The sequence below is a fragment of the Lutjanus erythropterus genome, chromosome 12 (assembly GCF_056507025.1).
Source record: "Lutjanus erythropterus isolate fLutEry1 chromosome 12, fLutEry1.hap2, whole genome shotgun sequence".
In the NCBI taxonomy this organism is placed as follows: Eukaryota; Metazoa; Chordata; class Actinopteri; order Lutjaniformes; family Lutjanidae; genus Lutjanus; species Lutjanus erythropterus.
In genome coordinates, this window is record NC_139328.1 from 31,829,813 (window position 1) to 31,854,546 (window position 24,734).

At 38.9% G+C, this 24,734-nt stretch overlaps 1 protein-coding gene across 9 annotated transcripts in view; it reads right to left on the minus strand.

The window, feature by feature from the left end:
• ctnnd2b (catenin (cadherin-associated protein), delta 2b) overlaps positions 1–24,734 on the minus strand; it is a 192,556-nt gene that overhangs the window by 136,511 nt on the left and 31,311 nt on the right. For all 9 annotated transcript variants that reach the window (XM_084732042.1, XM_084732043.1, XM_084732034.1 and 6 more), the window contains exon 2: positions 24,352–24,464. In XM_084732042.1, coding sequence (XP_084588168.1) covers positions 24,352–24,464 — 113 coding nt within the window. The remainder of the gene's footprint in view (positions 1–24,351; positions 24,465–24,734) is intronic.

The window sequence follows — 24,734 nt, forward strand, 5'->3', positions numbered from 1 at the left end:
AACATTTTTACAGCCCAACCCTAACCAAATGTCTACATCTGATCTTTTACGCAAGGACCGCAAACTTTCCATAACTTTAATCAAGGTTAAGTTAAGCTAAACTAAACCAAATCTTAAAGGCAACCTGTAGAATTTTTTTTTGCATTTAAAAAGCCTAGTGGCAAAGCCTGGTGGTAAAGTTTGGTATTACTGGCCCAGTCTGGTATTTGACTAAATATCAAGCCAGTCTGAAAATGAGCCCAACCCTAACAACCAAATGTCTATACTGGTTATCAATTCATGGATTATATATGATACATAGCTCTCAAGAGCTATAAATAAGCCCAACTGTCAACTGTCTTTTTTGGATAACTGGTTAAAGTCATTTATTTATAATGACTGCAGAAATTGAGGTTCTGTTTTACAATGGACAGCCCTGTTACACATCATTCACATAAGACATGCTCTATAATCTGCTCTTTCTGTAGGAGACAAGGCTACATCAAGGGGAAAATGCCTCTCACGCTGCTGCAATGAGACACAATCTCTGCAGGGAATTTGTGTCCCTTAAAAGCTTCTGCTTGGACAAGTTCTCCTCGAAAACCGATACGTGAGACAGCCCTGGTGCCAAAACACTGTGTTTAGCCCCACTGTTAGTGCTGTAGCAGCAGTGCACTGTGTTTGTTTCCTCCCCCAAGATTGACAAGCCAACACTGTGGCTATCTACTCTCTAGCTACCTAGATGTCAAATCAATTTGCTGGCTTTGGACTTGGCCTGTTGCACACTGTACACACATACACACACTATCGGAAGCCGTGTGCCAGGTCTCCTTATCAGCATCGATCGGGTTCAGCCAAGCCACTTTACTGGATGGCAGACTTCCAGGGCTAAATTAAGGAAAACATCCGTTTGTAGCCAAAATGGCCGACGATGTGTCCTCAGTCCCATACTGCTGCTGCTGCTGCTGCAGACTGCTGACTCCCAGGTGTGATCCGCTTTGAAACTGTCATGGTTGCATTTAAGGAATTAAGTTAATTAAGTTTTGCTATCAACAGTTTGTTCTTCTTCGCTCCCGTTGTATAAATGTGTGACTCAGGCAGTCTGCATTTGCATGAGTCACTTATCCTGTTTTGGGTTGTAAAACCACAGTGTCCTTGCAAGGTTTCATTCAAAATATGCGCACAGTCTGTGAGGCTTCAGGAGGACTGGTGTGTGATCCCACAGCGCATGAATGGATCCAATTTAGACCAAATTTAGTGTTCAGTGGAGTCAAAAATATTACAGATTTTACAGCTTTTGATTTCACTGAGGGTAAAGTTGCACTCCTCTGCAGTCCAAATAGCAGGAACATGTAATTGAAACTTACTACAAATGATCTACTTTCTGATGATACTTTGCATTTTGCTACATTCCTGTGGGCAGCATCTCTAGCCATATTTTAACAGGACTATTCTTTCGGTTGTCACTCTTGGGTAAAATTTTACGTACAAATGTTTTAAAAGTGCTATATGTAAGAATTTTAGTTAAAAACATTCAAAAATGAACTAAAACTATCAACAAAATGTGAAGAAATGAAAGTTTTAATGTTATATCAAATCTCTCTTTATTGCGTTGCAGAGAAATCTACTAAAGTTAGCATGCTAATCAGCCAGCCTTGGCCCATCCTGTTTCATTCTGTACCCAAAGAGATGATAGTGAGTCACTGTAGCATCCAGTCTGTCCTACCGTAAGTTCAACATGAGGTGACGAAGAAGAAGAGGTATCATGTTACTGTGAGTGCTATGTTTACTTGTTTGTTGAAAGAAATAAAGCCGTACGAGATAGATTGTGCATTTCCTTGTTTCTTACAGTACAGGTTGGACAACCCAAATTTCTAGTGACATACTGCCCCAAAGTTGTTTGGAGTATAAATTTGACAGGTGAAAATACAAATAGCACCTTTAATGTAGAGTGGAGGAGTTGTGATGAGCAGATGAGCAATAGAGCTGCTATAACACAATAAATGCCATGAAAACCATTTAAAGTCATTTATTTGAGACCACGGTGCTAAGTCTGCAACCACTTTTTAGTTTTTAACTTGTAATCAATTAGTTCTCCATGAATCCTCCAAATTAAACAACAAAATGTGCCATCTGTCCATGCGCTCAGTCTAGACTGACACACAGAAGCATTTTCTGAAAGTTTCCCATGGGTAGGATGACATCATTTGTCTGTGACTTCCAAAACTGTTACAAATCACTGCTGAGAAACAATGAAAATTCATGATGCTATGGTTAAGATGTGGTTTGGTTTCTGGAAAAGATAATAGTTTGGGTTAAAATGACTAAAGGTAGGGGACCTCTGTTGTTATGGTTACAATAACAAACACTTGGTGAAGTTTCAGGGATGATGGTGGTCATGCTTAAAAGAAACAGGATCACTGATACTCCGTCAGAATTCAATGCAAAAAACATCTTACTGAGTTGAAAGTAGCTTCTGTAAGTGTTTAAAAAAAACCTCCTCTGGCTCAAACATACATTCCAGGCTTTTATCCTTTTAACTTTTCTCTATATTGTGCATCACAGATTGTGGTTTATGTTACCATAGCAATTTGCTGTTGTGTGAGGCCTTGAGGTTGTGTGCACAATCCCTTTGATTCTACTGAATTTAGTATCAATGGTCCTACCATTTCACTTCTGTGAAAAGTACATGAGAATTTTTAAAGGGACAGTTCATTCCAAAATCCCCTGACCTGTAGTGCTATTTATCCATTTAAATTGTTCTGGTGTGAGTCTCCAATATAATGGAACTAAAAAGCACATGACTTGTGGTGCTCAAAGCACCAAAAAATTAAATTTGACAAAACAGTCTCTCCAGAAATCATGACCCAGTTACTCAAAATAATCCACAGACCTTGTCGTGAACAGTTTCACGTAGAAACTACTTGCTTTCAAATAGAGAGGAAGTAGTTCTGGTCGTTTCTACTGCAGAAGAAAAGTTGCCTGACATGTAAGATGGTTTATTAAACAGAACCATCTGTGAAGTTGTTTATAGAAACTGTTTGGAAAAGGGCAGGCACTTTAAAAAAAACACTTGGCAGGTGACTGGATGAATCATCTGTCAATCACATCTAACACAGGCTAACTTCAACCAATCAGATCAAACTCTTGTTGAGGCTGGTTGGGCCTTCAGTGCTGTTATTTGCTCTTCTTTCAGTGAAGAAATACTCTCCAGTTCTGATATAACTGATGCTATTACAGTATCTTCGTTAACCTCTTCAGGAGCCACCATTGTTTGTTCGAGATGTGTCACTTCAATGGACACTTCTCGCTGTTATCACACCTAAATCCACGCCTGATAACTTGAAGCCTGGCAAGATAGATTCTCAAGTGATCTTGTGAATGTAGCTGCCTCGCAAGATAAGAAAGAAATGAGTTCCTACATGAAACTGCTCGCAACAAGGTCAGTGGATTCTCTTGAGTAACCGGGTCATGTTCTTGGAAAGAGACACTGGTTTTGAAGCCAAGTGCCATCTAGTCCTATTGTAGTGGAGAGACCTTTATCTCCAAAAAGCTGCAACTCACACCCCAAAAAAAAACTAGATGGATAAAAAGCACTATAGGCCAAGGGGGAAATATGTAATTTTGATTTGAGAATGAACTGTCCCTTTAAGAAGTTTCAGAAGTTTGAGCCCAGAGGAAATGAAAAGTTAAAAATAAGATCTCGTCTTTGTTTAGTCTGTCTCCTTGCTACAAATGAGCTCAATTTAAGACCAATATGAGACTTTCATCATTTTCTCATACTTCTTAAATTCAGCTCCTGAGAAATAGCCTTAGCCTCTTGTCTCAGCCCGAGACTAATTTGAGCCCAACTGATGATCATAAAATGTTCTTTTTTTTTTGTCTCACTGCACTGATCTCAAATTTGTCTTAAATAATCAGCTCTTGAGATAACAGTGAGATCTAAAATAAAACTCGGTTGTCTTAAATGAGATCTTCAGTTTGTCTCAGTGGTCAAATTAAAGTAGTTGCTCCATACGGTCATCAAGGAGGAACCTCTGAGACGCCTGTGAGCTCCTGCTTTTCTTTTGTGTTGCTCCTTTTTTCTCCTAAGGAGGGGTTTAGTAGAAACAGGTGGGACTTCAGAAAGCTCAGAATAAGAATCTAATTTATTTCTCACAAGACAAAGAAAAGACCATTGTGAGAGACAAAATTTTCCTCTGGGATGTTTTCTTCAACTGTAGATCCTTTGCACACTACATCACATGTAAACAGGGAAAATAATGATTCCAAATCAGGTCAGTAACTACAGTCTGTCACTAATCAACACCTCTCTGACTGACAATATTTAAAGCAATAAGGCTAAGAGAATAATTTATTGATATAAATGATTTGCAGACAGTAATAGACTGACAGTAATATATTAATAACAAAACTACAAAAAATCCACAAAACTGATTTAAAAAGTGCAGTCTATGTAAAAACAGCAGGAATTCTTTTTTATAAAATGTGTTGAAAACATTGTATTAGCAGCTTTGCATTGCATTTCCTCCAGTCTACCCAAATACTGAGTTTAAGCTTGTGTGCTTCAGAACAGTCTTCTTTCAAGTCAGCATGAATATGTATTTGTGTGTTTAAGTGCATGTTTGTGTGTCTGTCTGCAAAATCTCCCAGTGTGTGTGTGTGTGTGTGTGTGTGTGTGTGTGTGTGTGTGTGTGTGTGTGTGTGTGTGTGTGTGTGTGTGTGTGTGTGTGTGTGTGTGTGGACTAAGAAGGTTTTCATCGGAGCTTAGCTGTGACAGTTCTGTCTCCGTTCTACTGGCAGATCAATAATATAGTCACAGATGACTGTACTAACACAGGAACCCACACACACACACACACACACACACACACACACATAGCTGAGTGTGACAGACAGAGCCTGTCTGTGACGGTGGAGGATATTAGGCTTATTAAGAGTGTCTGGGTCTCACAGTGACTCATGCTAACTCAGTGTGTGTTTGTGTGTGTTTGCAGGGTAGCAGGTTAAAAGGGCTTAACATGAGAATGCATCTCACAGAGCTCCCCCGCCCTCCCCATCCTCCCCTTATTTTGCCTCCTGGCTCATCTTGTTATTCCCTCACTCCTTCCCTCCCTCCCCTCTCCTCTCTGGAGCTCCCTTCTTGCTTTGCCTCCATGTTGACTCTCCTCTCTGTCCTCTTTTCAACCCTCTGTACACTTTTTCTCTGTGTTCCTCCCACAGATTTCCGACTCATTCTTCTATGTCAAAAAGACAGACTGTCAAAAAAAAAAAACCTTCTCTTTGCTTTAGAATGATTTCAGTTGTGTTCAGACTGACTTGCTGTGGAAATGTGGATGTCAACAAGAGGACAACACACTGTAGCTGAAAATTATGCCTCAATGTGTGTCATTGGTCTCATGGCCGTAGATAAATGAGAGCGTTGTGGTGAAATTAGCCTGGTTCTCAGACTCAATCATTGCCAACATCTCAGACTGTGGCTTTGTTTGCTGTTACTACATTACTATCACGTAGATCACACTGTGGGTTTGACAATGCTGTGCCATGAGTTTTTACTTAAAGGAAATGTAGCAACATACAGCTATAACAGCCACCTATTGGGTTAAAATTATAAACTACCACAACAATGACAATTACCGACATAATCAACATCATCTAACATGTTCTGAATAGATACATCAGCAAGTAGTAACATTCGCATTTTGAAACATATAACAACATGATAGGCATGATGGGAAATGTGGGCTACTCACTGCAGTGTTTTAACCTGCATTACAAATTGGTGCAGAGAGCCAGAAAGCAGCACAATCTGCAAAATGTAGAGAAGTATACTTATCCATTGCCTTTTTATTGGGTGTCAATCTTTGCATTAATGTGCATATTGTGGAAAAAAAAAGCAAGCAAACACTTCCCTGGTCGCGGTTATGTCTGTGAGACTCAGCTGAGATGCGAGCCTCCGTGGAGCTGGTGTGGACGTAGGATTGACAGAAATGACTGAAATGTCTTATTACCGTAAGTGTTGCAATATAGGGGCATTTAGGGGATGAACAATTAAAAAAAAACATTTTACATTGTGGAGTCATACATCTGCAGTTACTGTGGTAAAAGTAATGCAAATGTGGTGTAATGCATTACTCTGCACAGACTGTAATATTGTAAAGTAACTTCTGATTTTCAAATGAAACTGAACCAGTACTTACTGTAATACATAAAACTGGAAAGCAACTGAATAGATCTTGTGTGGTTTTCAAAATCTGCTGTTGTTGTTTTTGCATATTTCAGAGGGAGATCACCTTTCTGCTGTACAAGTTGTGTTTATTTATTTCTCATAATTATATTTTCAGTTGATGTTTTTCCATTCATTACATTGAGCCACAGTGTCAAGGTGTAGCTTTGTCAAAACTGAAAACTAAATCATTTTACTAACTTCTCAAGTGCATTTGTCTTTTGCACTTTTGTACTGATTACTATACAAGTATACAAGGCCACAGAAATCTAGCTTTCTAAGGTTGTATTCAGAGCAAATCAGGTGTTGCAGCAATTAGTGCAGAGTTGGGCAGCAGAGTGTGTGTGTGTGTGTGTGTGTGTGTGTGTGTGTGTGTGTGTGTGTGTGTGTGTGTGTGTGTGTGTGTGCAGGGATGTTTGTGTGTTGCTGTTACTGCTGTGGTACAATTAGAAAATAAAGTTTTTTGTGTCTGATTCACCAGCTCTCCCTGTCTTCTTGCTCGCTAGACCACTGCTGCATTCCTTCAATTGGACACAAACCAAAGGAAGCTTCTTGGCGTTGCTATTTTGTGGCATAAACTGCAAGCCAGATGCAGACGTCAAAGCTGGTTAGATGTAATAAACCAAAAGAGACTATCATCATTTGGTTCATGAACCTGGATAGCGCTCGGTTTCAGCAAGACTTCAGGCCGATTGTGGTCTGATCTGCGGCTTACTTGATTGGCTACTGCAGCATAACTTCGGGCTGCGTTTCTCCAAAAGTTTATTCTGTGTCAACTTTTCGCCAAAAGATGGCTCCACTGCAGTCTAAACACACTACTCCCATTCATAATGAATGGGTGGACCAGAGTTTGTGGTGCAATGCCTGATCTGATCTAAATACAGCCTAATGTAGTCAGCTGTCTCTGTCATGTGACCCCTGCCTTGTAGGTCATAGTGATCCCTTGAGGATCCTCCAACCTAGTTACAGCCATGAAAAATAGCTGAAGAAAAATGTCCACATAAATTGGGACAAGATCAGCACAGCTGTAGAGGTTGTTGTCGGGTCAGAGAAACAACAGGTACCACATCACAATAAGACTACCCTTATAAATAACCCTAAGTTATTAATTAGGTTGATAACACTTTATAAATCATTAATAAGCTGTTACAACACATAAAAGAAAAAGGCAACAGTGACTTGTTGCTTGCCAAATAGTGAATCCACATTTATCTGTACTGTTAAGCCTCAGATCTCATTGCTTATATAGTAAAAAGTTTGATTTAATATATCAAATTTCCACTAAGGCTTTAGCAGTATTGTTTTACACTTTACAAAAGGCTCCATTTTTCCAGTTATAAATGTTAGCAACTAAGTAGTGACATTAATTGGCAGTAGGCAGCAAATGGATCATGCCAAATAGTGATCTCATATAGATTAGGGCTGCGACTGGCGATTATACTCATCATCGATTAATCTGTTGATTATTTTTTTCATAAATAAATCAGTTGTTTGCTCTTTAAAGTTTAAGAAAACGGTTAAAAATGTATGCTGATCCGTGTTTTCCAAAGGCCAAGATGACGCCCTCGGATGTCTGGGTTTGGCCAGATATTCAGTTTCCTGTGGACTAATGGACCAAAGAAACCAGAATAAACCAAACTTTTAAAAACCAGATCAGGAAAAAGATCTGAAAAAGATAAAAATAAGATAAGAAAAAAAATATTTGGCTATATAATATATTCCTTCAATTATTTTGAAAAAACACACTTTAGCAACTGCTACCAACTTCCATGACAACTTCAAATGAACTCAGCAGGACGGATAGGTCCCTCGCACCTGATTATTTACAACAAAACACAATAAAAACAGACTGAACACAATGTGAGGTTATTTGAATGGAGCAAGACTGCAGTTCAATACAATTATCTGGCCACTGGGCAACTCTGGCTACTGACCTCCTTTTTGTCGTAATTTGGTCAAATACAAATATAATTGTGGAGGGCTGCTTTACAAGACAGACACATAAGACAGGTGATGATATACTGTCTCAGTGGTGCATAATCCACCAACAAATCAAATTACTACAACCACAGAGCCTCTAAGGCTCTCCAGCTTGTCTATCATAAAGTACACTAACAATGCCTCTCCTATTTTTGCCAGTAACATTAAAAGAATATGTGCAAAAAAAAAAACTTAACTCCATTATAGAAAAACAGTGCAAATGATTTTCTACTTCCGCTCTTGCAGCTGAAATCACAACGTGTGAAATTGCATTGAGTCGAGTGCGAGATAAAAGCTGGCGTCAAATCATTGTACATGAGTCTGGAACAAACACTGCACAGACGTTTCTGAGCAATACTTAAAAAAAAAATAAACTGGAAAAAATGAAGCAGATTCATTTCAGCTACATTACCCAGCATCCCATCCTGCCTCACTCTCCCCGCCGTCCACCTGATCAACATAACTGACCTTCTACCTTTTCCTCCTCCTCCTCTGCTGCTCCACTTTCCCTCCAGGAGATCAATACGTACAGTTGGGTATGGATCACACCCAATGCTGGTAGTGTTTAAAATGTAACACTCAGCCTCCTTCTTATTTCCTCTCGCTCTCAGATCAATAAGGAGAACACACGCATGAATCCACCGCTGTCATCATCAAGCTGACAGCCTCCTCCCGATCAATGGAGGCTTAAAAAATAACACCAAAAACAACACCATCGTCATCATTATACTCATCGTGTTTCCATATTTCTGAGCTGATAAAGATACAGATAAGATTTTTAATCCAAATGATGAAGTAAAGGATGAAGTGTGGAGTGTAAATGAGAGTACTGACACCACTAATGTCAGAAAGAAACACAGAAATCTAGAGATCACAGATTATTCACTAACATGTTTGCTTTGCCAATAACAAGACATTTCCTTTTTAACTCTTAGTTTTATTTAATTGAAACTTTTAGAACCTTTTCGACTTTAAAAATACCAGATGCTTCACCCGAGCTGTACTCAGCATTTGGGGACATTGGCTGGGAGGTAGTGGCCTTTAACTAAAAAGTCTGTGTGCGTCTCATCCAGGCACAACGACAGCACAACCATTCAGAGCACTGGCATTTGGAGAGGAGCGTGTAATGTGATTCCAGATGATGCAGTTTATGTGCATGATAGAGAGAGAGGAGTCGAAAATATCCACCCGACAAAATAAAAACAACCCCTGAATGACAAAAAAAACTTACACACTGGTGATCCTGGGCAGAATAAAGATTCAGGCACACAATGAATAAGTTCATTGTAGTCTCTAAAGTAGTTCAAATTAACATAAAAACCTCATTATTTGGGGTCCCAAAGTATTGAAGTGGAAGAAACTGGGCTGGTACATTTCAGGTGACAAGGAAAACCATTGCCTTCACACCAAATAAAATAATGTTTTGTATTTATTTTATTTGGGCTATGCATGAACAAATATATTTTTTTTTTTTGACACAAAATAACTGACAGACAAATAGATGAAGAGTGTGGCAGAGAGAGATTTGGCAGCCAATGAAACGAGCTGTTTTCTCATTTTAAAAAACATCAGATAATTTTCCAATTTTTTTTTTACATCAAAATAAAAAACAGGAAACACTTTCATTCTCACTTTTTTGTATTCCTTTTTTTAGTATTAAAAAAAAGAAAAAAAAAAGGGAAGGAGCTTGTTTCTTTGATTTTCTCGTTTTAGAATTTAAAATCCGTTGGCCGCCAAGTAAACTGACTGTTATCCAACATAGTCCAGCATTACTTGCTGCATTTTTGGCATCAGTCAGATAAAGGGTGGGCAAGCAGACGATTTTAGATCGAGATTGTGATCTTAAGGAGCTTTCACACCGCCAAGCAGTCGCCATCCTGAAAACTGGCCTCCTGCAAAAGTGTTCCCCTGAAAAGCAAAGCATTTTTAAAAGCGTCTGCTGCTATTGTGCTCAAAGGCTGGAAAGACAGACAAGTGCTTTGGTGAAAGCTGCAGCGTTGGTACGACCCACCCAAAAGCCAACATGTCTACAATAAAGGGGAAATGGTATTTGATACTCTTAAGGTACTGATTGAAATAACACAGTACTAAGTAGTATCAAAAGTTCTCCAGTACTTGCATTCAATCCTTTTGGTACCCAGCTGTAGAAAAAAGTGTCTGGAGGCGACAAGTTACTGTGGCGACATGGGAAAAGGCCTTAAGGCTTTCACAATTTACTTTTCAGGGGAATGTTTTGTGGTATTTAATGTCCTCTTCCAGCCTTCACATAACCTCACTGACTACAGGATCAACTCTACATGAACGAACCAACAGAGTGATGGAGCCAACTAGATGGCTCTGCTGATTAAACTAATTATTCCAGGTGGCTCCTCCTTGGGTGAAGCATTGTGAGTAATGCAGTTGAGTATGTGAAAATGATTACTTTTTGATTATATTATCTTTTTATCTATTAACTCATGTTTTAATGATCATTTTGACCTGTGTCGTATCTTGAAGGCAATATTGTGTTTTAATGGTGCAAAGATATTCACAGACTATTTGCAGGGCAATTCAACATTCAGAAATAAGATAATAATTTAGATAATGGTTTGTGATTGTGATTAAATAGATTGGGATATTATTTTTTGGCCCATCAGACCACAGAGAGTTCAACCTCCTTGTCATAATTCTTTTATGAACATACTGTTATGAATCTCAAATGTCAGACCTGCCTGTCGTGTATCACATGACAACCTCCCAAAATGTATTTTTTAATAAGAAAGAAAACAAATTAAACTGGTTAACAATCCATTGCATGCATGTGAGGTGCAGCTGGGCCTGATGAGACTCCACACTGCAATATTCTTGGGCCTTCAGCTCTTATAAAGGTGAGTTAGTGCTCCATCTGCTACAGTTTTGCACAGTGGACTTTTCCAAGTCTTTTACACAACTGTAAACACAACCGTAAATGCTGTGGCCCAATACATGCTGTGGTTGGCTACTATACACATGCACTACATGCATTCAGCAAGAAAATCACATCAAGTACATTTTGTGAATGAAGTAATTGCATCTAAACTTACCCCTGAATTAATAAAAGTCATTAAGTATCAAGCTGAAAAAAACAAATGTATTTTTACTGAGCTGTTAAGTCCAGTTTGTAGTATCTCAAACAAAAAGCCTACATTCTACCGGGCAATGGTTGATGTGGTTTCGTTCCATCCTGTGATAACGCATCTGATGAAATCAAAAGTATTGTCTAGAATGGCCACCATCGGCTCCAGCGTCCGCATCACAGCCAGAACGCAACACAACCATGCCTGCTGAAATTAAAAAGGCTAATAAATAGAGATCACGTTGATGAATATAGTGCACATTCTGTTTCATTATTCTTAGGGAGCATCCAGATTGTAATCATCCTACAGTATAATCAGTGTACAGTTGCACATTAAACTGAGAAGCCTTAATGCACTATATGTAAATGTTTTTAATTTCCCCATATTCTGTAATAATCCACTTAACGAGCCTCTCTATAAAACATTTTCTGTGTATAATTACAGCAGTGACATTAAACTACAATTGGAACAGACTACAGTTCTCAGTCGTGACAAAGCTGCTGCACAAAATCAATCAAACAGCAAAGTCACAAGACTGGCTCCTCTTTCCTCTCTGTCTCTCTCTCCGCTTGTCTCTTTGTCAACCCGTCTTTTTATCTGATCCTCTGTTCTCACCATGTCTCTGATACTTCAAAAAAATCAACTCCACCATCACATCTGTGTGCAGCTCGACTGCAGCGAGCACAGTTTTACTATGAAAACAGTCGATCATACTGCCTGACACAGGTAGCAGCTACCTGTCCTGTATGACTCAGCTGCATGCAGCAGGTTCAGCTTTGTCACTCTGACATTCAGATTCTGTCTTGTGGATGTTGTTTGGAAAATATCAGCAGCTACACATAAAGTGTGCAAAATTAATTTGCCTGTTACATCACTGACCTACTTTACAAGTGATGATGAGTGTGTCGAGATGGTATGGGAAAACTGCATAGTATGTTTCCTCATTAACACCAGGCCTATCACAACCATATTTATATGTATGACTGTATTATGTGGCGCATCACATATATGTGATAATCTAATCGGTTATTCATTTGCCATTTTTTTTCTCGCTGGGGCTTTAGTTTGGGGCCTAATTATTTGTTGTGGATATGGAATTTAGAAAAGATGTGTGTGAATAAGTCTAGATGCTTGACGGCATTTTAAAGCCAATTTCAAGCAACATACGCCTACAGAAAACACTTGAACCACTAATAAATTAAAGCACTACACTGTAAAAGCAAAAGCTAAAAATAATTATTTGTAATAAGAAGTGAAAACCTAAGATTTTAAGTCCTAATAACTTAATGTCCGAATCAAACGTAGGACAACTGAATACTAACAACAGAAGTGGCATCTCACATCTTACATTTCACTCCACCAATCTTAATCGTAATTCTCATTACATGAACGTATGGTGCACCATATAATATAGTTCCAAATTCAACTTAAAGAGCAAAATACAATCTGTAATCAATATATAAATGTAGTTAACATTAAATTGTGTAGATGCAAAATAATGATCAGAGAAAAATAAGACAATCTACTGAATAAATCTTAACAAAAATAAATGTCATTTTACAGTATTTTAAGTTTTGAGGTAAATTATTTAGAGTGTTATCAAGTCAATGTCAAGAGATATTAAAAAAGAAACTAATAAATATTGACTTTACTGAACATGAAACAATGTGCTTTTATACTTAAAAGTATCAAGTTCTGTTAACTTTAGAGGGGTGAGTGACAATTCTGAGTTGCATTTACTGAAAATATTTGAGTTGATCAAACTTAATCAACTGTAATCAAAGAGTAAATGTAACACTAACTCCAAATATTTAAGTTCTGATAACCTCCAACTTTTGAGTTTATGAGCTCAAGAAAATTGTTCCAACTGATTTTCTCAGTTTTTTGAGCACTGCTAATATATTGGGCTTTATAGTGTACACGGCAGCAATAACAATTACAGTTTTAATATTCAGCACTCTGATAGCACTGGTGGAAAGGACCCAGGTGCAGGCAGAGGGCAGGTAGATCAGAAATGGACTGAAATTAAAGGCAAAATAGCAGGGTGCCAGCTGTTGTTGTGGTTCCCCTTACATGTACCTGAAGCCAACCTGAGCCCTAACCCCAAACAATTATTTCTGCAACTTATAACCGCAACCTTACCCAAAACCTTACCCCAACCACAGAGGGCAGGGCTATGAGAAACAAAGAACAGACCTCCACCTGCAGCATCACTAACAGGAGCTACTGTAGCCTGTCACAGGTGGTCTCTCTACTCCCCACCGCTGTCTGCCTGCCTCCACTTTCTTATTTTGCTACTTGTTGGTTCTTCTTAGCCAAATCATTTGATGCTGAAAAGATTTATCACACTGTTAGCACAGCAAAGCAAATTAAATAAGGTAAGTTAGGTAGGTAAGTGCCCCTGGCATGACATGAGCAACGGGTGATTCTAGCGCACAGATGCTTGCTATGACAACAGGAGAAACAGCAGCCGAGTAAAGAAATCAAACAGGGTTTTGTTTGTTAGTGCTGCCCACAGGAATGTGATTTATGTGATGTAATCTTTTGATGATGAAATGAGGCCAATCACAATTTTCCAGTTTTGGTTGGATGTCTATTCTGCCCTACTTTAGACTAGTCTATTTCTAAAAGAGTCTTTGATGAGCCTGTTTGAGTTTGGTCAAACAGAACTGTTCAGATCAGTCTACAGCACTTACAGGAGTCAAATAGCTGTACATCTGATCACATCTTTATAGCTTGTAATCATTGGACAAATATTGCCAACTGAGGGCAAAAAGCTTGTATAGGTTACTGCAGTTATAACCAGCTACTGGAGTGCACCGCAACAACATGCCACCCGTTTTTTCTGCAAGTAGAATATTCACAGTACGAGCAGTCTGTTTAAGTTCTTAAAGATTGAATCATCACTGAAATGTATGCTCTCGATCAGACAGAGCACAGTTTCTTGCAGTGAGAGGTTGATGCAGACTCGCAGCCACAGCAGAAAAGAGAGAGCGAGTGCGCATGTGGACTGACTGCTACGAACTATTCTCAACGTGATTAAACTATTCATAAAGTGAGTCTAACCTTTGATCGTGTGCTCAGTTATAGTCGTATGTAAACTTATCAACGTAGGAAGACTGGCTAAATGATATGAAATGAGTCACAATTTAAGCGTGCGTGTACATGCACGTGTTTGTCATAGGTGCACTCCAGTACTTGAAGCTACTCCAAGGAGTTTTTAACTGGTTATGAAACAGTCTAAATTTAATACTGGTGCCTCTATATGACCTACATAAGCAAACAAGACCATCTGTGAGAAGTTTGTCTGTTTCTATTATCTTTAATGCCTACCACTAGATCTAATTCTCAGTGAAATCAGATAAAAATGAGCCTGTGTTTACTCTTTCCCAGCCACAGTACACAGAGAGCAGTACATTAGCCAGTTAACAGGAAGAAGTATGGTGATGATTTTTGGTTGGATAATTTTAGTTTTTACATGATATTTTGTGGTTATGGCTGAGGAAACAGTACTGCTTTTGTCCACAGGTGTCTCCAAAATCAACACATTATGAAAGTTTCCCATAGTAGCTTTAAACAAATAATACTACACCTCTGTGTGTAACAAAGTTATTCTGCAGTAACTAAGCTAAATTTCTATAGTAACGGTAATTTTGGGTGGGTTGTTGTATTTGCACTCACATCATGTCACTGTAACATTATATATTATTTCTTGTAATGTCTTATCTTGTACAGTGTGCTTTGGCAATACTGTGTTTCAATATAGTCATGTCAATAAAGCCTGAATTTGAATTTAGTAAAGCTGTGAATCAGGAGCCACAGTTTTTACTAGATGGTATATAGAAAAGAACACAATTAGAGCTCTCCAAAAATGAAGCCAAAGCATCTTGACCACCCCCTGGTGGCTGGCTGCAGTACAGGTCATAAATCCAATCAAAAATCAAAATGTTTGGTTGCTTGGTTTTAACTTGTAATTTGATGCTATGGGAAAAGGGTTTCATTCCATGCTGAGTTCTGCTCATGACTGAGTTGGCTGGCTTTGTGAGCAGGAACTTGAAAGCGCACCTCCAGTGCTGGTCAACAACTGCGCAGACTCTGGCTCAGAATAACATCACCAGCGCAAGACGGCAGACCTGGATATTTTGGCTTTAGTTTGGTACAGTGGGAGGAAGTGGAGCCACAGCGCTCATCTTTATGTCAGTAGCTTTTATATGATGGAGATTGCTCTTTGATGAGTGAAAGGAAAAATATCCATTTCTAGACGTTGTTTTTGTAGTTTTAGCCTTCATTTTGATTAGTTATAAAAAAAAACTATTCAGAAACAGAACTTGAGTTGTAAAAGAACATTATTCTTTGTCTGACAGACCTCATATTGTCTGGAAACATTTTACATGAAACTATAATACATTTTTCAGATTGCCTCTGTGGGAGAAGTCTTTTTCCTTCAAAGGACTATTAGAGACCATTCTTTGAAAAGAGTTTTTCAATTTGATCAAAACAGGTAATAGTTCTCAGTAAAACTGCACTCCTCGGAAAACATCTCTGTTAGTGTGTGTGTACTGAGGAGAGGCAGAGGGAGAGCTACAGCGCTGGCAGCCGAGCGCCCTGACAGCTTCTGGGTAATGGGCCCTCGCTGGGCTCGCTAGACGGGTCGCATTTTTTCGCCAGACGAGTGGCGGTGGGTCTCGCTGGGTGCTGTGGTCACAGCCAACGCTTATGCACGCACACGCGCGTACACATGCTCGCCGCTCAGCATCCGATTACCAGACAAATGTCGCAACTGTGCACAGCCAAAAGAGGCAGATAAATAGCCGGTTCTGGGAGGCCTTTCCTTAGCCAGCAGAGTGGAGTGGACACCACGGTGCCACCGGGGCTCACATATCTGTATCTACTGGGTGTGTGCTCACTGTCAGAGGTCCACTTGGACGATTAGATAAAGGGACAGTAGCCAGGGAGCAACAGAGAGACATTCAACTCATGTTCTCTAGGGTATTCCCTCCCTGCTTATATTTCTTTGGTGCAAATCACAGACAGGTTACTCTACTTATTTAAGAGGGTGAAATCAGAGTCAATCAACATACAGCTGCAGGGCTGGTTTAAAAATGCAGCAAAAACTCTGCTCCGAGCATGGCCTGCGTCTGACTGGTGAACATGTTTTCATATGTCCAACAAAGCCCGCCTGAAACTGCTACAGGGCTCAAAATAACAACTCTTCACTGTGCTGCTCTGGCAGCCTAACCTTGTGTTAAGATCTGAAAGACGTCTGACAACTTTGAGAGGTCAGACAAAGACAGTGAAGACGAATGGAAACAGACAGATGGCAAAAAATGTGAAAAGACAAGAGAGAGAGAGCTAATAAGACAAGAGACTATTAAAGTGAATGGCAGGGAAACTGAATGACAAAAGGAGTTGAGGAGGTGTGGGGAGGTGAGGTCTATCAGGCAAAAAAAAAAAAAAAATCTGTCTCTTCAAATGCAACCTTACAAAATCGAAAACTTTATAACAGTTCAGGAATTAGGAATTTTAGCTATTTAAGGGATAGTTTGCATTATTTTATGTGTTTTTTATTAGGCACTTATCCATAGCCAGTGTATTACCTACAGGAGATTCCAGTCAGATGGACAGGGCAGGGTCAGCAGCAAAACATACTTTAGCCACTTAAAAAAAAAAATCAATACCAGTTTAAGTGTACACTATATTAAGAACATTTTCAGTGATTTAAATTGTCATCAAACAGCCTTTTCTGACAGGAAAATGCCACTGTATGAGCCAAATATCCCTGTCTTCAACCCAACCAAACTCCATAGGTGAAATCAGTCATTTTACCACACAGAACACAGGAGTTGCTGTCTTGATCTGTTAGTTCATTTGCGTTATTGTATGACTTAGGTGAATCTGAACTAACCTTTTAAAACACAGAATTCACACAATAACACAAAGAAATTTGCATATCAATGCAGTGGTAGACCAGCAACCCCAGTGTTCTGTGAGGCACAATTACTGATTTTATCTATGGAGTTTTGTTGGTTTGGAGAGGGTGATATTTGGTTTACATAACAGCAGTTTCCTGACAGAAAAGACTGTCTGACAGCAAAGTGGTGAAAATATTGTAAATATAGTATACACTTTAATTGATATTGACTTTTTTAGGTGCACTTCTTTTAAGTTGCAAAAATACCTTTTGTGGCTGACCCTAGGGCTGTGCCAACCACCATCTACAGTACTATATAATACACTGACTATTATTAAATACCTCATTCAACCCCATTTCAAATAATCCCAACTATCCCTTTAACCATGATAATGGCAATTCGCCATTTCTTCCCTTTATTTCCAGCTCTTATGTCATGTAGACCCAAAATAACAACTGAAGTATCACTTGCAACCCTGACATTTGAGGCGGAATGATCCTTTAACCCATGAGGCAACATATGTCACACTCTTCTTTCCGCAGACAAAAACATTGTCTCAGTTCGACTGATAGAGCAACACACACACACACACACACACACACACACACACACACACACACACACACACACAGTGGATTTGTGCTTTTTGAAGTGATAAAGCAGCAGCATATGTCGTGGCAGACACTGTGACCTGTGGTGACTGATTAAAACTGGAAACAAAGGCAGAGCTGAAGAGCTCATTAGCACCTCTGAAAGTCTTTATCTTCCACAACACAACAGGAGCAGATTCCTGAGCTGCCAGCACCCGCTGCACTTAAACACTGTTTCATAATTCAACTTTTCTGTGCTTTATCCCATCTATCATGGGGACAGACGTCCACTATTTTGGTGACTTCATCACTTGCTTTTCAAAAGAAAGCCAAATATCATGGACAAAGAAAGTCACATGAAAGGACTTCTAACTAAAAACCACTGGAAATTTTGGTGCACGGCTAAAATTAATTGGTTTGCAAGATTCTTTTCACAAAAAAGTCTGTATTTTCAGTAGCTACAAAGGAAAGACAGGGTTTTTATTGTCTCTCCTCACCTAATTTAATACAGGACAAGCCCATGAAAGGCCAGACTGAGCCCTGTTCCACAGTCCCGTCCGCTATTGTTTTCCTACTTTCTATCAGCCAAGGTGTCTGAAAACCCCACACAGCCATTGTATTATCCACGGTCATGACAACAGTGGTTATATTATATCTACTGTGCCTCAGTCTGAGAACCTGTGGTTTGTCTGGAGTAGAAACTAGAGCTGCTCCTTGGGGAAAGCCAATAAGCCTGCATGTGAAGGAGTTCTCAAAGAAACACTAATACACACTGCCTGAGCAGAGCAGTTTCAGATATTATATATTAATACAAATGCCAATGTGAACTGTCTTATGATAGTATTATCCTCCTAATGATACATTAATGAACTCTACAGAGAGGGGTGATTGAGTTGATTATTCCTGACCACGTGGATAACCATGAGTTAAGAACAAACAACTAAAATGTAAGCTAAAAAAAAACGAATTTTTGTCATCAAACATACTTTGCTAAAGCAGAAAACAATACTCTGGCAGCCAAAATATATCTACGCCATGCTAACTTAGAACAAAGAAAATTAAAGGAGCAAACATACAAAGAAGGTAAAACAATTCAAGCTAATAAGCAAGTTCAGGTATGAACCTTCATACTTAACAATGTAATTTCCTGAAAAACAATTAAATCATTTTTGATTAAGTACATTTGTAAGGAACACTTTTTAGCTACTTTTTGACAACTGACAGTGCTAGCTAGCTAACATGATACACAGATGCATGAGTTTATGTTAGCTGCAGTAATTCTGACCCTCATAACACCAGTTAGCTCTTGCTAGTGGAGAGAAATCCTCTGATTCCTGCACTGTATCAAATATGGTGAGCACACAACTAGCAAAAAAAAGGCTTTTATGATCTAACATACCTTGCTAAAGAAGAAAACAAAATACTGTACAAGCCAAAATGTATCTGGATCATGCTAACCTATCCTATTTTGCTAACCTAGCTAAACAAAAACAGATGAAATAACATGAACAAACACTCAAAGAAGGTAAATAAATAATTTTCTACAACCAAAGTAGCATTATACATCAAAATGACAAACTCAAAACACTGCAACAACTTTGAAATTAGTTTTACTTCCACCAAGTTTCTGAAAGCTCATAGTTTAATTGCTGCACACAGTGTCAATACATCTCGCCACAAATGGTACAAGATGAATTTCTGTACATGTGTTGTAGCTGCCGATTAAATGCTGCCCCTTCTGTTCACTGGGACAAGCAGTGATGAATAAAACTATTCAGAGCGGTAACAATACTAATGTTTCAGAGGTAATTGAACAATAAATCCTACAAGCTCGAGGCACTACAAACCTCCAGCATATTGCCTTCGTGGATTCGGTGTTTCGCCAAACCATTTGTCCATTTGGTAATTACTTCCAAGTCAAAACAAAGTGGATAGCCTATAAAAAGCAAGGGAAGACAGTGTAATCCACAAGACGCCCTGCTTCTCACTAAATAATAAACCTATCTAATCGAGTTAACAAGATGGCAGCCTTTACTCCATCTGTGTGCAGCTGGGTGATGAAGTGGAAGACATGTTTTTTTGGACTCCACACCTCCTCCATCTCCCATGTTGCTGCTGTTTTAAATGGGGACCCTCAAACACAGCCCTGTGACGCCGTTGAGGAGCTAAATGCATGCGCCGGTTAATTAGTCTCGTGAATGAATCGGTTTTGGACCATCTCTCTGCTCTTTGTTGGTCCACCCCTCAAATTGAAATGAGAATTACAATGCGGGCAGATGAGTAATTAGTTCGAGACGGATGGAATCCCCGCTCGCTTAACGGAATCAAAGAGGAGAAAAGATGATGGATTGTGTGCGTTTATTTATGTATGTGTGTATGAGCGGGACAGAGAAATCGAGACAGAGGCTTTAATCGCGTTACATTGTCCTGAGAGGCAGGCTAAGTGCATTAGCACCATTGTGTCATGAGTGCCGTTTTCACATCACGACTCGTATGGAATGTGTAGAATGTGTTTCTATGAGCTCAGAGCGGAGATGAGGCTCGGGTCCAAACTCAATCAGCAGCAGCTAATATGACAGTCTCTTCGCATTGTGTACAGTTTACTTCCTCTCATCACAAAAGCAGAAGGCTCTGAACAGACCAGTGGACGCCTGTGACAGCTGCACATTGTTTGCTTCTTTGTGAGAAGTAATTGCTGTTTTTAATGGACAATAAATGGCACGTCATGTTTGCAAAGCTGAGGATTTGATTTGCGCCATTAGACCTGAGCCAAAATTCATTTAAACTACGGACAGCAGCTGCTTTGATCAAACTGGGGTGTTATACTGACAGAACTGGCACAATTCTGCAGCAAAAGAAAGTCATTTTGCTCTCTAATGTTGCAAAATAGGGCTTGGAGGCATGGAAAAAAGAAAAATCAAATATCCCTTTATTTTTGACCACATACCCAAATATTGGTGTTGCAACAATATTGTGTGGAACTAATGATGCTTTGCAACAAATTAAGACAATGACATTTTCAATAAATGATCACCAGTAATGTGGATACAAAGGTTGTGTGAGTAAAGGCAAATAATAGAGCAGTTAGAACAGAAGTTCATCTAATTACATCACTTGACTGTAAAGCAGCCATTAAATCAGGTGTGTCAAATTGCTGGCCCAGGGGCCATTTCTGATACTCCTTCACCTCCCTCTGGTCCACAATATGATGTTAAAAATAGTATAAAACCTAGAGTGCAAAATTATTTTAATTAATTTTTTTTTTTTTCATTTTCTTATATTAAAAATACTACCCTCAGCTGAATACAAGTGAAATCAAATATTTAAAAATGAATTGTACATCTGTATTTTATATCACTTCAAACACTGTGGCAAAGTGGATTAGTAAGTTATTCAACTGACAGTTATGATCAGTTATCCAACAAAGCTCTAGACCATTTTTATTGGGTGGCCCAGACTGAGGCCACTTGTTTTGTCAGAAGGGCACAATTGACTTGGATAGCTCGTTTTCAACGTATCAATGTATATATAAGCAACTATCAGTGAATTACTTTTATACTAAAGAAAACTTTAAAACTTATTCATTTTCAAGCAAGTTCTAGAGTTTTAAAGCGCATATTTTTGTGGATTTATGGACGGTGTATCACTCTTTGGCAAAGTTTGTCCCCTAAATTTGAAATTCTTCACTTTTTAGGAGAAAGTGTTTACTTTATACTATGTTTAGCAGAAAATTTGATTTGGCATTTGTTTCAGTAACATGGTGTCAGTGCCATATAATTGCAAGAAAGTGATAATTTAATCATTATTATTATAGACTCCTAGAGAGGGGTCCACAGTGTTACAGGGGCACTGGCCCCTGTTGACTACCTTCTAGAAACACCCCTGCCACATACTTAAAAACAAAACTGACAATGCTCAACTCGTATTGTCAGAAGAATAATGACCAATTCAATTGTTGTGTTTGTGTCCAGTACACGGCTAACAAATGTACATACAAATGTTTAGAAATTACTGATGAAAATATGTTAGTAATGGAAAGAAACAAAGTTCTTTCTAAAATCTAAAATCTTTGGATGTGACACTGTAATACAGGTTATATAAAAACTCACACTGAAGCATCTATTATTTCCATGAGAAATGATTTGATCAGTTACATTATCGCATCATTCCAGATTAACTCTGTTTGAATCAGACGTGTCAATCTGATATCAGATTTCTTTGAAGTTCAAATCTCCCTGCAGCCAAGTGATCTTGATTCAGTCCTCATGCACCTCTGAGCTCAGAGGTGCTACAGTACGTGGACTTAATAATGTGCAGTTAGGAGCTTCAGGATGGCAACTTGATCCCGTCAATACACTTAAGTCTGCCGGTGAGATTTTGAGAGATCTATATCCTTTCTTAAGGCATGCCAGGCTCATACAATTAGGCTATAAAATATTACATAAGAAGTTACCATCCCTGAGCTTTTATTGTACTTTTTTATAAAAATGACTCATAAGTGAGCAACATGTTTTATAAGTGATTACAACCTAATTGCTTCATGTCCTCTTCGCCTCCCTGTTGTTATTCTACATGATGAGCAAGTCAAGGGATAATAATAGTGTGAGCTGATAACAGCTAATATGTGTTCTTGAAATGAGGTCATCTAAAGTGAACACAGCGACTAGAATGAAGTTATATAAAAACTTGATAGTAAAGACAGCTCTTTTGTATTGTAAAACAATGCAAAACAAACACTTTCTTCAAGAGCTGGTGGAGAACAAAACTGAACTAAAAAGAAGAGTGAATATTAGGCTTAGATTCATGGATGAAAGTGATGGAAATTACGGCTCTTTGAAGGGAGCAAAAATCGCATGGCTCCATTCCTTTCCTCTCCTGTAAATGGACAACTCAATGTTCTTTTTCCTCTCTCTTATGCGGCTGGGATTACTAGGTTTATCTGTGAAATAATCACGAGTAAGAAGATTTGGATCAGATTCAAATTCAGACATCCCTCCAAGAAAATTTAATGTCAATTTTAGATTTCACAGCACTAAACTGCCTGCATTGCTTGACCTAATGTCAATGATCTCCACTGTAAAAAATACACAAGGTGACGCAGTATTTCTTTGTCAGAAAATTCATTGTAAAAACATTGAATTTACCCTGTGTACTAAATGTGTTATGTAAATAAAGTTGCCTTGCCTTGGATGCAGTTCATGCTATACTTAACATAAGGCTTTTCTTGATAGAAAAGTTGTTTTCACTCCTCTCCTGACTCATTTTAACAAGAGTTTGATTTACCAGCTGCTACTAATTTACGTCATATGGTTCACTGATTTGATTGGTTGGTGGTAAATGCTGATAGACAGATGGTTCATCCAATCAATCTGCCAAAAACTTTTTGAAAGTGCCTTCCCAGTTTCCAAACAGTTTCAAGGAAGACTTCTCAGGTGGTCCTGTATACCAAACTGCTGCCGTTACTGCAGTGTGTCACTGTCTGTCTCTGCTGATTGCGTCTAGAGGAGAACCAAAGATTTGGGAAACTCTTGTAAGATTTGGTTTTGACAGCGGTCCTCAGTAACTGATGAAGGTATGTTTTTGGATGGCAATATTAATGTCCTTCAGATTTTACATAGTAGTATAACATTGGTTGTTAAAGTAGCCAAAAATGGATAACAAATAGAGAAAAAACTGACAAACTCTGCCACATTTAATAGATGTCATACTGAGTAATACATTGAAAAAATATGAATGAACATTTTTAACAGATATTCAAGATTTTTGGGAACAAAGTATTGATCCACGTCTGGCGAATGCCCAGTGAATCTATGTAGAGTGTGTGGTCTCAGACACTCCTCATGAAGAAAAAGGTTTGGAAAGTTCACCACTGCCTGAGCCTGACCGGAAAATACATGTAAAATTAGAAAGAAGCCAAAAAGCCAAAGTTTAAATTGGACTCTAAGTTATACTTGCAAGCCAGATATCTTTGTCTGAGAAAAATGTCTGTATTATGAAAATATAATTTGAGAATTAAGCACAAGTAGAGGCTGTTAGTCCTTTCAGCAATTGATTTATTATTCTTATGTGTCATTATTTCTGCAATTACTAAAAGATAAGTAGCTCCTTTGAATAGGCTGTGAGCCCCTTGACCGCATTATAGTACCCAAGAGCCCTGTAGTTCTGCCTGAGATTCTGCCAGACACATAAACTGATAGCAATGCACCAAACAACGATATAAATACATGTTGCAGCTCTACCGAGTAACCACTCCTTGAGGTGTGTGGGTACAAAAGAAGGAACAGGATGTGGTGAACCAGAAGAATGCAGGAAGACCGCTCTCTTTCTTTTTCTCTCTGACTTCCGAAGCAAAACAACAATGTTTTTGAACTGTGTTTGGAAGCACAGAGATGAATTCTGGACACAGATCAAGGAGCGTAGCTCTAATGTGACCAGCTGTAAAGCCAGTCACCTGCAAGAGCACAGCTGACACACACAGGTAGAGTGTACAGAAGAGGATCTGACGGGTGTGAGACAAACACACGAATACACACACACACACACACACACACACACACACACACACACACCTGATGCTAGTCATGCTTCCAGTCTCAGAGCCAAGCTTGCATCTCTCCAGCTGACTGGCAACAATCTGTCGTTCGGCTTCCAGCTCCCTGGTCAGACGTTCAAACTGCAACTCCTGGAGAGACAGAGAGGGAGAGACAATGTGTCAAAACATTCTGTCTATTTATTTACTGTCACATTTACAGTCATCCTGAACATTATTTTGGCTCCGTCGTCTCTGTCACATTTTTAATTGTTGTGAAATGGACTCCGCAGTCTGTGGTGGGAAAACAAGCCAGGCATCAGCGTGTCTGCCAGTTTCGCACTGCCAGACGTTCGCAGAGAAGAGTTTGCTATGTCACAAAACTGTGACACCCAGCTAAAGACATCACAAATGTGACATTTG